The sequence below is a fragment of the Ambystoma mexicanum genome, chromosome 5q (assembly GCF_040938575.1).
Source record: "Ambystoma mexicanum isolate Mex_15411 chromosome 5q, UKY_AmexF1_1, whole genome shotgun sequence".
Classification (NCBI taxonomy): domain Eukaryota; kingdom Metazoa; phylum Chordata; class Amphibia; order Caudata; family Ambystomatidae; genus Ambystoma; species Ambystoma mexicanum.
Window position 1 is genome coordinate 1,011,594,670 of NC_090933.1, and position 14,860 is coordinate 1,011,609,529.

General features: G+C 40.0%; 1 protein-coding gene across 5 annotated transcripts in view; it reads right to left on the reverse strand.

The window, feature by feature from the left end:
* CSMD3 (CUB and Sushi multiple domains 3) overlaps positions 1-14,860 on the reverse strand; it is a 3,270,409-nt gene that overhangs the window by 1,120,022 nt on the left and 2,135,527 nt on the right. For all 5 annotated transcript variants that reach the window (XM_069621531.1, XM_069621530.1, XM_069621528.1 and 2 more), the window contains one exon: positions 1,489-1,680. In XM_069621531.1, the coding sequence (XP_069477632.1) occupies positions 1,489-1,680 (192 nt within the window). The remainder of the gene's footprint in view (positions 1-1,488; positions 1,681-14,860) is intronic.

Consider the following 14,860-nt stretch of genomic DNA (forward strand, 5'->3'; position numbering starts at 1 on the left):
AAAATATATGATGGAAAAAACGGGGAAGTAGGGAGGCCCATCGAATGGCATAATTGATGGGGGAAGGAGAAATGAGAATCCCAGTAAATGTGTTGAAATATATCACATGGAAAGGTTTTGAGCTAGATGATAGAACAAGGGTAAAACATGCGTTCAACCAGGACATCATAATATGCTACATGACCGTGATGAAGTGATATAGAAGAAACATCACAGTTGTTTTCCACTCATCTGAAACCATCAAATAAAGGCCAGCAGTTCCACCTTAGAACAATAGCTAGACTGGAACCCAGATTAGGGGTTGTCAAGCAACGAGTGGAGTGGTCCAGAATGATAGATTGACGTTGATGGGTGGTACATGTATTGATCAATTTCAAAGCCTGGGGAATAACGGCAATAGGTGCATTATTGAGCATCAAAAGCAGTTCCGGCATGTTTAGAACAGGAGAGAAAGAGTTTTTCAATGAAGAAGGCATTTAAAATGTTTCCAGGACAAGGGGCACTCAGATCTGAGAGTGTTCTAACAATTGCGATAGGCGTACAACCAGGTTTGAATGGAAATGTCTTAATAGAGGAAAAACTGGCAATCAAACAGGCTGCAGATATATACTCCAGCTAAAATGGCTCCCATTATGAGATTATGCTTCTTACCCTGAACTGCCCAACATGTTTGCTACTTGATGTATTTTGCCTCCTGCAAGATCTGCCTGGGCCAGTGATGTACAAGGAGCAGGAACCAGGCTGATCCAGGTAAGTGGAAAAGGAACAAGCTTTATTGACTCTTAGTTACACAGATTAGATCAGAAAGTAGGAGAGAAGATTTGTAAACCTCCACTCTGGTTCCCTTCCCAGCTCCCAGTCCCAACCGTCTGTTCCTGGAACACTCATGTGCCCCAACACTCCAAGCTCCACATGAGCATTCCAATAGGCTCTGCACACACACACATACAATCAATCACAACATCCAAGATACTACACTACTACTTAAATATGATGAAAGGGAATACCCGTAGTGAGCACAGTTAACCATGCATTATGCAGAAATGTGCCCCTTGCATTCTTTGGGCCTTATTTACAAAGTGTTTCTCAATAGGGTTTTCCTATTGCAAAACGCTATTGTAAATCAGGCCCTTTGCCTCTCCTACTCTTCCCTTAATCGTTATTCCTTGTTCTGAGCTCCCTTTCCAGCCTAACGTCATTTTTGGAATGATAAGGAAATGAAGATGAAAACGAGACAATTGAAAAGAAAACTCTGAATGCCCCTTTCTGTGGTTTGTCATGCTGCAGTCTTACCGGCGCTTAATGCTTGCCCCGAAGGACGTTGGCCCTTTACTCCTCTCATGTTGAATGACCATGCTTTCATGTTGCCCCTAGCTCTGCTCTTTTTGAAGACACCTAATGATAAGAACACGTGATCTGACTGCTAAAAGACACATCGTGACTGTTAAGCTTTGATAATTAATTGGCAGACTAATGTTATTGACATACCTATACACACAGGAGGGCTCGGTTGCCAGAAGAAACGGTTTTCAACCTGTATGCAGGTGATTCTCTCCTCGCCTTGAAGCTCGTATCCTGGGTCACATTGAAAGATAACTGTGTCGTGAGGTTCTCTTCCGTCGCCATTTCTAGTTCCGTTCATTGGAACACCTGGGTCACGGCAAGCTGTAGCAACAGAACCTGTGTACAACAACATGACATTGAATATATGGTCCACATATGCAATTTTAAAATACTACACTCGAAGCATAATTGTATCTCGACTGAATGACCATTCTGCTTTAGAAAAAACATATCAGAAAATGTATGTTAAAAATAAACGTGGTTCGTACATGATTTCTGCTACCAGCTGTTGATTGGCATTGTATGACATCTATCAGCTATGAATGTGTTTTTCTTCAAAACGTTTTGCATTGTTATTTCCAAGTCACATTAGAAAAATAATTGGTTGTTTTAACCTCAGAAATGTGAATATATGCCTGATTGCTGTCAGAGAGTGTTACATTAAAAAAACAACGTGTTAAAAATATAAAAGGTATTTTCTTTAGAAGTCTCATATCTCCCCTTTGGTATGTCACCTTTGTCTATATTGTGTTAACATTCTGAAACAATGCTGAAATAAGGCAATTAGGCTAAGGCATGAAATCAGAAACAGCAGAATTGTATCTTGAAAGTGAATTGTCATTTGATCCACTTCGAAGTGGCAATAGGCACAGAGCCTCCCTCCTGGTATTTATTGCTCACTAGATTCAGTCTAGCTTTTCTCACTTTTCTTTTCCTGACCCCTTTGTCCCCGGCCACTAATACATTTTAGTTTTTTCAAGTGTTTTTCCTAACTGAATTTTCTCTACATCACTTCTTGCTTGCCTAGAGGTCATACGAGCCCAGTCCTCGAAAGCTAATTTGCGCATGTGTCTAGCATATGCATAAACAAGTTGGAATGTACTGAAACTAATGTGAGCTATTTAAATTGTGGTTAACCTGAATAAAATTGGGGCTTTGATGCAGTGGCGTAACAAAAAATGTAAGGAACCCCGCTGCGTACCATGATGAGGGCTCCCAGCCTCATTCTCTGCAACAACAGGACGGGCCACACCACATGCTGTGCCAGCCTGGACAACCATGCATGTGTAATCCACATGATTCGATCCTTTTGTACCTCAGCTTGGCAAATCTACTATCCCTCCTGTGACATCTGAAGTCGCTGATCTCTTGAACCTGTCCTTCGACTCTGCATGATTTCCCTCAAGGTGCTGATCCAAACCTGCTAACCTTCTTTTTCACTACTCTAAGATGTTGTTAAGCTGTGTATTCAACTGCCTAACTAACTATCTTGACACACAAAACCTTTTTGACCCCCTGAAAACTGGCAAACTGGTTTCCGCTCCTCACTCCTACCACTCATACTACTCCACTGAAACTATTCTCATGAATGTCTCCAGCTTTATCGCCTATGCTAACCATCCAATCTGTCATCTATCCTAATCCTTGTCTACTTATCTGCTGCCTCTGATACCATCAACTACTCTTATATCCTCAATACTCTCGCTCTCTGCTTGGGATTCTTGATCAAGCACTTGCCTGTTTCGAGTTCTACCTAGCACCTCGTCAATTGCCTATTTCCCTGAACAAGAACACCTCTTCCTCTTACTGTTGCTGATCTGAAAGTTCTGCCTTGAGTCCCCTCCTGTTCACACTGTACACTTCTGCCTTCAGGGAACATATCTCTTCCTTTGGGGTATTGTACCAACGCTTTGCAGGGAACGCGCAAATCTGTTTTTCCTTTCCTAAACTCTCCACTGACCTATCTAACATAATCTCTGCCTGCTTTTGAATACTGAATGCATTCACACTCCATTATGTTGAACTCCTCCAAAACAGAGATGTTTTTCTGTTCTGCTACATAATCTCTCTCTTCTCCTCACCTGCCTGTCCAGTTCCAACATGACACTCTTCTCTACTGCTCTTCAGATAGAAAACATGGGGTCTTATACAACCCTTCACACACATTCTCTACCTTCAGCTCTAATACTGAAATGGTGGGTTGCCTCAACCTTCCAAATATCATGAACACCACGCACCTACTACCCTTCAAAACCCCAAAACATCTTCTAACCACTTTTCTTTTCTCTACATTTGATTACCTTGTCAGTGTCCTCTTTTGTCCTCTAAAGTATGCATCCTGTCCCAATGACAAGATTCTGAACTTTGCTATCAGGACTCTTTTTAAACTGCCTCGCTTCAACCCGACTTTATCCTATTACCAGCAGGCTGGCTGGCTAACACGGCAAAGTTGACCATATTCCAATTACTTCGACTATTGCATGGATCCATCCACAGTAAGACCCTGCCTATCTTTTCTCTCTTCTATCAACACCTACAAACCATCTCCAGGCCTTTGCTCTCCCCCCCCCCTCCACTGTTGTTGCTCCTCGCCCACCCTGTGCTTCCATTCGTTTCCGCTCATTCACACTTCTTGCTCCACTTACTTGGACCTTCTTCCCCTCTGCAATACGAAACAAAGTCCACATCGATGTATTCAAAAGCAAATTGAAAGCCCACCTCCTCGATTCTGAGCTCCTCATGTCTGGTCTAACCAGGCTTACTACTTCCCTCAATTCTAATTGGACTTGTTCCTCCCTATTCCCACCCACACTAACACTTAATAGTTTCAGGCCACAGCTCACTTGTAGCTGGTTAGGCTGCCTACCTGCTGACACTTACTCATCCACCGTATTGTTCACACTATCTGTCCAATATACCCCTCTCAAAGCTGGTCATCATGCCACTGAAACTCTCCCCATTATAAGCTGTTCACTTCCTTCAATTGATCTGCTCTGTTACCATTTGCGTGATCCTTTGTGACCAAAAAAGCTTGTTTTCCTGTATGTTTGTAAGCAAATCAATAAATAAATGAGGATCATGATGCTGGAGGGGCACGCTGTCCCTGCACTAGGTGAAAGATGTAAGTATAAATCACAAATTATTAAGCACCACACAATTTTTAGAAAAACACAGCAGAGCAGCAACATTATTTTGCCTAAAAGGAGGCTAGTAAAAATCACACACACTTTCCATTCATAGTGCATTATTCAAACACACCTCAGCAATCAGTGACATTCATACAAATTGGTAAAAACCAGAAAAATAGAATTATAGACATATGGAGAGCACAATTCATGATTTATCCCCAAGAGAACATTCATTATTTTATAGTTTATACAAAAAACAATAGAGATTATTAAACAAAAAATATATTGAAGAGGTGGATCACAGCAAAAGTACAGATCGCATCCCTTTGTGTTTTTCTCAACCGGTTTCGACGTGGAATGTTAATTTATACAACGTCTTCATCCGGAGGATGATGTACACATACTATAGAAAACAAAATACAATTATGTAATATTACAATTAAAACCCTAATCAACAATAAGCTGCATGTACAGTGCAATTAATGAAACTAAAAAAATGAAGCACAGTGTTTAAAAGAATGTCAAATATACCAAAAACCAAATAGATATAGTGACATCAAAACACACCAGAGTTGAAACCCAGTGCTGAGGGCAAGTGAGACCCGGATTGAACCCATGCTGAGTGCTGACAGCAAAGCTCACCAATGGTGAGTCCGAGCAAAAGACTTAAAGGGGGAACTTTAACCAGTTAAGAAACATGCTAGAATGACTGACCTGGAATGCAGCGACTGCTGTATTAACCGAGTTAGCGAGGAAGGATGTCCTATGGTTCTTTGACATGTGCTCTAATTGGTCCCAAGATCTATATAAACCAGAGGGTAAAGTTAACGTGCAAAATCCTAATGTGCCCACTATGGAGGAATTCAATGGAGCACCAACAAAGGCTCACCTTAAGAGATCTCGACTTGCTATGGGAGAAACTATAGGCAGCTACTGCTTGACGGAAGCTGGATGGGCGTAGCCTACTTGAGTAGACAGATGAAAAGCTAAAAATGTAGCACAAATCTGAAAGTGTCAAATGGCAATGCAAACTTATGATTGAAATGCTTTCACGAACAATTGCAAGATAAGGATGAAATGCCGTTTGAAATTAAACATTTGACCAAATGCCAAAAACGACCCACCAGACATGAATATTGCTGCAATTAGTCTGTGGCATTAGTTACCCATCCATTGCCCAAAATTAACAAGAGACTAGTCACACATGTGTTGCCTTAGCTCTTTAAACAACTGACTGCTACGCTACGTGGCTCCTAATGGCACTAAAACGGGATACCTTAGCTAAATCATCGAAGGAAGAGTACAGAGGAAAAAACACAGACTCCTCCCAGAGCACAAACTCTCTGGAAATTAAAACGCTTACCTCTTACACCACAAAACCTCTGATGGAGAAGAGGAAGTACGTCTGTCAGTACGTGGCGTGTGTCAGCCCTCCACGTGACTACAGGGCGATTAACAAGTAAATTGGGACAAACTAGATGTACACTTGACCAGAAGGTGCTTTTGAAATGAGAGACAGAAAAAGACAAAACCCAAGCTCTTCGGATGAAAGGACCGCACTACCATTAGTATGTGCATCGCTCACATGACTGCAACGCGGTTCAAGAGTAAAAAGTAGAAAAACAGCAGTAATCGCACTCACAACCCTGCAGGAGATTTAAGAAATGAGGCAAAGCACGATGCAACACCAATTGGCCACTTTAATTTCCAAAACGGATACTTATGTTAAAAGGTGTTGAATGAGGTGTTACCAATTTTCAACTTATCTTCCCGGGACCTTACTGAACCTGAATTGGCAATCCTTAAGCGAGGCCTTTCCTTTGTTTCCACCCAGACTCCAAGTGCTATGCACCTTACTAGTGAGGTCCAACAATTTCTGAGAAAGTTCAGGTTACAAGTCTTTTTCGCAGTTAAAGAAAATACATCTGAACTGAATAATTCAGGGCTAGCAAATTCCTCCTCTTTCATTCCGAATGCGGCGGAACTCCTACCAGAAGTTCTTGTTTTTGAAAGAATCGTCCTCCAAGAATTAGCAAACGGCATTGAACACTCAAGAAATTCTATGAGACCTAATCTCAGTTCCATGCAATTGAATCCCTTTCACATGATCCTTCTATTGTAATCAAGTCTGCCGATAAAGGCGGGGGAATAGTTTTATGGGACTCTAAGCTTTATGATCAGGAGGTTATCAGACTTCTTAGCATCCCTCTCCATTATCGGGAATTTCATTGCGATCCTACAACTTCGATCAAAAAGAACATTCTTACATTGAGCGAAAGGGCTTTGGTATTTAGTATTTAGTTTTTATTTTATTTGGAGCGCACCAGGCCCAAGGGCATCCGGGCACGTATTTTAGTTACAACATGATAAGGCAGACGGAGCAATACAATTACAGTTTAAATTACTGTTTATCATTACAGTTACAGTTATAAACATATATTCATAATGCAGTTGCGGGTGAGCAGAAGGTCATAGTTTATGTACAGGAGGTGAGGCGGTGGCTAGCGCATGGGGTGTGGTTGGCTGGTAGGTGATGTGTCTTAGGCGGTTAGCCAGTCTTTGCCCATGTTTTTGAATCTATGGATCCTTCAGATTCAGGTTCAGAAGTTGGGGAGCGAATTCCAGAGTTTCCCACCATTACTGGGAAGCTGGCTCCGCCAGATCTTTGAAGGTTGAAGCGTGGTATAGTGAGGCAGTTGGTCTGAGCAGTTCTGCGAGGTCTGTTGGTGTTGTGAAAGACGGGTTTTGTCTAGTAAGGAATTTGAGTATATTAATTCTTCAGATTAAAAAGTTCCTCTCTTTTACATTATTCCCAAGATCCATAAAGATACATCTAATCCGCCGGGCCGTCCAATTGTCTCGGGCTGTGGCTCCATTTTGGAGCCCCTGTCTAAATACATAGATTTGTTAATTAAACCTTGAGGAATGGCTAACACGGCATTCCTGTTAGATTCCAGGGATGTGAATAACCTTGTTGAAGGCCTTCCTTTTGATGAGACACAACACATTTTGCTATCTTGGGATATAAAGGCCATATATTCTAATATCCCTCAAGTTCAGGCAATTTCAAGCTTACGGGTCATGTTAGACAGACGTCCTTTGCCACATACAGTTCCAGTGGTGGCTGGTGAATATTTTAATTAGAGGGGAAAAACATTGCCCCCAAATATCCTAGAGGCATTCAGTGTAACCAAGGAGACCGAACCAACCAAAGTTGGCTTGGGTTTTACCCCCAAGAATATTCCCATAAAATGTTGCAAACATTTCTCATTGGCACCTCAAAACACTTGTGTACAGGCAAATTATAACTGCCATATCATATCATATCAAACTTTCTGTGAAAAAGTGGGTAAAAAGACAGACAGTTTGCAATAGATTCTGTATGGTAATTCCAAACCAAAAATCCAATAGATGCAATGTAACTACGGTGCACATGAACATTAACCAACACATTTTCATGAAACCTTTGCCTACAGTATAAACATGTTCATGCTGGTTGTGCATGCACATGCCCATGATGGTCGCACAAGCATATGACAGTATTCCCACATAAGAACATGCTCATGTTCGCATTCCGCACAATGTCGTTAATGATACTATAAGAAAACATGCCCAGTTGGTCTCTGCCAATATATGAAAGTGTCCCCACATAAGTACAAACTCCTGATAGCCTTGCCATTAAAAGTGCCTTGCCACAACAGAAAGATCTGCACCAAAATTGCAGTCTGGACATGTAATAACATTTAACATGCTTACTTTATCCCAGATACACAGAATTAAATGATGATAATATGTAGACTGGCTGCATTCATTACCAATCAAGCCAATTAATAACACATATCATGATTGCTGTGTTATAGATGCCAAGTAACAAAATGCCAGGTTACAGTGAGAAATGGCTAGACTGGATGCACAGAAATGCCATTCCAGATAGGTAATAACACTTATAATGCTTGTTTTACAATAGAGGCCCAGTACAATATGTCATGCCACAGTATGACATTTCTCTCCAGCCAACTGCATAGTAACACATAACATGCTTGGATGACCATTAAACATACTGCTGAAAAGTTACTTTTCACTGCTGACACAAACCCTGATTCATGGAACTGTGCAAATAAATAAATGCACAGAGAAAAAATAAAACTAGACGTCTCGACTAGCAGTGAAGTTACTATGACAACCATTCCACCAATCAAATCCATTCCATTTCTATAATGCAAAGTTCTTTGCTAGAAAGGTTCATTCTTTATTGCTTCCCTGGCAGTTTAAGTACATCTCACAGCTGGAAGATTGACATTTCAAAGTGTGTTAATATTGTTCGATTTGCATATGCGCTAGGTTCCCTTTTGAAAATGTTATTCTGGTGTGCATCTGTCAAATAGTTTTCATTTGATAACACACATGTTCCCTGGGATAATGGTCTTTACATCAGAGCACCTGCAAGTTGGAATTTAAAAAGGCTGTGTAAGGCCCTGTCAGTAATATTAGCGGGTCTGTCTCTGAAATAATGTACACTTTCAGCAGAGGGGATCACCTACTTTTTTGGACTGCAAACCATGCATCCCAGACACAATGATCATTTCAATCAACATGGACCCCTCCAGGAAGAGCACGCACCCTCTGTTTGAAAGAATTTAGAGTAAGAAAAACGACATGGCGTACACTCCTCCTTCAATTAGGTATCACTGTTTTTTGTTTTGTTTATTGCCCTCTCAGAGTCAACCCCTCAAAATTGTATTGGTAATAACTTTTGATTTGAGTAACAAATTTGACAGAAATTTCGAAAGTGATTAAGGACTCGTGCATCCCTCACCCCACTCCCAGACAGCAAAGTTTTGTAGATTTGTTAAAAAATGAAAAAGATATTAAGAACACAAACATTTTTTTTTTCAATAGCGTGGTCTACTTTTCTTTCATTTTATCATAGACATAGACATACAAGTACATATTTGCGAAAGCGCACAGGCCAAACCACTGGATGGATTTGGACCAGGTCCAAAATACTTGGGCATAAAGCATTGACTCTCAATCCATGTGTAGTTTGGGGTTATTCTGTGCAGTCATTATTTAAATGTTTGATGGTGAAGTGGGTGCCCACTTCTCAAAAATAGATAGCCATATCTTTGGAATTTACCCAAAACAGAGAGTTTTTATAAAATGAAACCACACTAAAATAATTACAAATGACTTTAGTCTAGAGGTGGGGAGGTTGCTGGAGGACACCAACTGAAATGTGGTTGTTTTAGGAGGTTCATGGACTGAGTTTGCAACACAATGTTTTCTTTAGCCGTGGCTATAGCCTCGAATAGCTTTGAATAGCCAACATCTGAAATCAAACTGCATCACAGAAACAGCGTGTGTTGTGGGGGCCGGGGGGAAACCGGGAGCTGAGGACGCCATCTGTAGAGTGGGGGGAGTAGGCACAGATGAGAGGGTCACTTGGTGAAGGTCTGGGGGCAGGAAAGAATTTTTCTTTATGTCAGTTTTTCTGATATTTATGGCTATATTCAAGGGTATACTAAACTACAGATATACTATATATGTATACTAAGCCACAGGTATGAGTAGTTATGTGTGTGCGGCTATAGATTATGGGGTGTTTGTGTTTTATTTCTTTTTTAAAGTTATTTTTATAGGTATATTGATATCAGGGGAAAACCATCGCTGACCATGTCCTGTAGATATTTGGGGGTTTTATCTATTTTGGCTGTGAGTTGTCAGACTGTGGAGAAAAAAAGAAGAGCATTGCTTTAAAGGGTGAGTAAAAAAGGGGCCTACTCTAGTTTTAGATGTCCCATCCACTGTATTTTAGCAGGGGTATTCTCAGCCATGCTATTATATCTTGTGTAATTTTGTAAATATGTATATATGTAAAAACCCGATGTGAGCTTTCCCCCAACAATTTGTAAATGCGTCTATAAAAAAAGTCAATGAACTCTAGCCGCGGTTTTACTGAAAACATGTGTTTGGGTATTGTTTTATTGTATTTATGTATTTATATGTGTTAAGTAGTCCTTAAAAAGACTGTTTTGGGGTACATTGAGTTTAGCATTTTAGCACATGTGGGTTCCTGTTTTGATGTTATGAAGGAACATTGCATTCCCTTCATCGGTTAGGTGTACTCCATCATGTCTATAGAAATTGGATATGTAGAACTGTATGTTGTTATTTGAAATCCATAATTGGTTGTGGTCTCTCATGAATGCTGAAACTACTTTATCATCATCCACTTTAAATAACTCCATGAGCAGTCATGTATTGTATTGACACCTTTTAGGTACCATTGAATCACTATTGTCTCCTTTGTCATTTATATTCCAGGCTCAGATAGAAAAAAAGAAAAAAAAAACTTACAGCCCCGGCTATAATAAAGGGTAGTGATTGGCTTATTGAGGATCACGCCTAGCAATAGCAACAACTGAGGTGTTTACCCACGGCTATTTAGCACGCACCTTGTGTGTGGCATTGCTACCCACGAGTAAAAGTGGCACCCTGTGCAGCCACATGTCGTGTGTTTGTGGACGTGTGGTAGCTGTGGCTACAATTGATGCTGGCCAGGGATAAGAAGGATTTCAGTGAGTTTGATTGTTTGTGATCGGTTGTCATGTGTGTAGCTGTCTGTGATAGGTTAAGGTGAAAATCTGTCATTCATTTATTTTTTTTTTTGTATATAGTCCTCTTTTTGTTGTATAAAAGCCAAAATTTTCTGAAATTGTATCCTTTTATTTATTTATTTATTTTAACATTTGTAAAGCGCCCAAACCCTGAGGCACCAGGGCGCTGTTGCGGGACCAGTTACATGATACACGCAAACTAAATAGTATATTTCATATTAAAAGATAGAACAGTATGAATAGAATTAAGGACAGCAAACAGTGTTCAGACGCCACAAGGCCAGAGCAGGTGCTTATCAGTTAGGTGAAAAGCCATGTTTTAGAGCTTTGCAGAATGTCCAGCAGGAGCTTTCAGCTCTTAGTTCAGTGTGGAGAGAGTTCCAGTGGTTGACTGCTATTGTTGGGAAGGTCACACTTCCTCCTTACTCTTTATTGGTTTTAGGTAGGGTGAGGCAGTGTGCATAGGTGGACCTTAACGTTCTTTTGGATTTTGATCTCTCATTTTTCTGGGCTAGGTATAGCGGTGATGAGTTGCTCAAATATTTCTAAGCCATTGATAGCATTTTGAAAAAGATCCTTTCTTTAATGGGGAGCTGATGCACTTTTCTTCTGGCGGCTCATATGTGGTCTCTCCTCGGGATGTTTAGGGCCGCTCGTTTGTAAATAATCCATTGTTTTGGATTATTTACAATTGTCCAGTTTTGCTCATGTCGTTGTTCTGGCGATCGTTAAGCAGCTCTGTGAGGTTAAGAATTGTCTTGCAGCGTCGATAACTTTGGCTGTGTAAGCTGCAGAGAATGCAATTGCATTAACTGGTCTGGTGAGGGAAGAGCACAGAGTCTATGTAGACCCCAGTGTTTTTACTGCAGCTAATAATGGGATCTGGTGTCCGTCTATGGTGAAGGCAGTGTATTGGGGACCAACTTCCGCAGCATTGCAGGTGGCCCTGCCAGTATGATCTCAGTCTTGTCATTGTTTAGACATAGGCAGTTAGCTGCCATCCATGATTGTATCATGGAATAGATTTTGTTAAGCAACCATTTCTGATTCCAGATCTCAGAGTGTGCACATGGCAAGAGTGTGGCTGATGTGAAAGTAAGTGTTAATAAGTATTTACATATTTGACGGTTTATTTGCAGTGTTGTATGTGCTAGTTAAATTAACCCCTGCTATCATATGGTGTGCATTATTATTTTTTCCATCTGCTCTGATGCTATTTCATGTTATTTGTATATTCAAATGCAATAAGTAGTCTTTAAAAGTACTGTTTTGGAGTGCAGTGAGTGTAGTATTTTAGCACATTTTGTGTGCTCTCTTCATTATCATGTATTTTATGTACCTAATTTTAACTACCATTGTATCACTACTGTGTCTTTTGTCATTCCTATTCCATAGTCATATATATATATATATATATGTATTTGTTTTACTGAATAACCGCAGCTACCCAGCACCCACCCGTTGCGCAGTGTTTCTACCCACAGTTGAAAGTGGCACCCTGTTCAACTGCGGCTATATACCAGCAAATGGCACGTCGATTGTTTGTGGATGTGTGACTTCCACTGCTATGAGAGGGCTTTAATATAAGAGAAATACAGCTATACAAAAAAAGGAAGTGATTGATCTTTTAAGGATCATGCCTAGCCACAGCAACAGGTTGGCTTGTTTACCCATGACAATCTTGTGCCCACCCGGTGCACGTCATTGTTTTGCACTTGCGCGTTCTCAATGTCACTGGGCCAAGTAAGATCAGTGTTTTTGTTCTCCCTTGTTTGCCTTCCTTGCCTCGCTGCACTCTGAAACACTTGTGTACGAGCGTGATACTAATTAAATATCAATACCGTGGTTAAAAGTTGTACACTGTGCAGCCACAGCTATATACCAGCAAATGGCACGTCATATGTTCGTGGAGTTGTCTTAGACACATGTAATAACAGCCGAACCAGCAAGGCTTCTCTATAAACGTGGCTATATCGAGAAGGTGCGTGGGCGCATCAAGGCTTTTTCACCATTTTGTTGGTTGTTCTGATAGACGCGGTTACTGTTATGGCTGCGTCTATTGGACCGTACATTTTCTATGCAATAATCATGCTTTTATGTGTCTGATACATGTCCCAATTGTATCTGTATATGTTATTTTGTGTATGTACGTGTTTTCTTGTCTTATTTGAAGATTTGAAGGTTGACTTTGTTTTGTTTTCAGTTTGTAGAAAATGTATGGCTACAAGAAAGATTTGTAGGCGCATTGAGTAGCAGTGGCTACTGGAGTTGCTAGGCGGGGTTTTGTATGTGTTTCAGTGTTTCTAGTTGACTGGTGTTAATGTGGTAAATGTGTACTTCTGTGTGATAGTTTGCAGTGTGTTGGCCATTTTATTTGTTTTCTTACAATGTAGTCCTCTTTTTCTGATTTTTGATTTTTCAAATAATAACACCCACCATTTTGTCTACTTTTATCATTTTCAATGCTGAACTCACACGGTGCTAACGGTGCAGTTCTTGTTACATGTGACAAAATATTATTGGCATTCATCAGTTGTTTGTCAGTGTTTTGTTGAAGGTTTTGTTTGATAATATGTTGATAATGGGGCTTTATGATTTTTGTGTTCTATCTTACTGTATTTGTTAACAATGAAGTGGTCCTATTATGTAAAAAAAAAAAAAAGAATGTCTATTCGGGTGCAAATTGCCCCAATAAATGCAGGTACACCATGGGTTCAGCAATGCAATTTCACTTCACAAATAATATTTGAAGTATGGGTTTGTTGTGCTTCTCTTTTCATGAGTTTTTCTTCAGTTTCTTTTTATTGTTGTAAAATAAGGGGATAGACAAAGTGCCACTGAATCTTTTTTAAATATATTTGTAGTGGCAGCACTTGCTTTGGTGTTATAAAATCGGTATTCTGTAACTATATAAGGTTCAATTTCACACCATGATGCATTTGTCATATTTCAAACACATTACTTTGCAGTTGTGCAGATTGGGTATAGGTAGGATGGGAGGAGGCTGGAACAGAGGAAGCAATAGAAGTGGAAGAGAGTGACACAGATGTGCTTTTCTAGAGCAGATACTTGATGGAAATTAGCCTTCCTGTAGGGTTCCTGCACATTGTTTTAATGGAACTGGATGAGGTGCTGAATCAAAGTAGAGGTTGCCAATGTTTGGAATGTTTTATTGGAAGCTTCCATCTGTAACAGCTTACAATAAAAACAGACTGAACTTCTTTAATGTCAATTTTACTTGCTTGCTACGAAACACAGAAATACTACCAGCTGTCAGTGCCAGTTTTCTGAGCACACAGGTACTTGCATGGAGATAAGGCGATTATTTACCATACCCATGCACATCTACATAACTTTTTTTATTGCATTTTCTTGTCTGTGCTCAGCAGGTTCCCTTTCAGGTCTGAAAAAGTGATTCACAAATTCCTCTAGAAATTGACAATGTCCAATGCAAGCTGTTTTAGAATGAATGGTATTAGTTATGCAAACTTCTATTATGTAAAAAAGAAATAGATTTTTTTTTCTTTTTTTTTCTTTTTTCTAGTGCAAATTGCCCCAATAAATACATGCGCACTATGGGCTTCAGCAATGCAATTTCTGTCCACAATTAATATTTGAAGTATGGGTTTGTTGTGTGTACTCTTTTTATGAGTTTTTTTCTGTTTTCAATTTTGTAAAATAAGGGTATTCAAAAAATGGCCACTGAAAGAAATGTGTCCATATTTGTAGTACCAGCAATTGCGTTGGTGTTCTAAAATAGTTCTTCTCTAA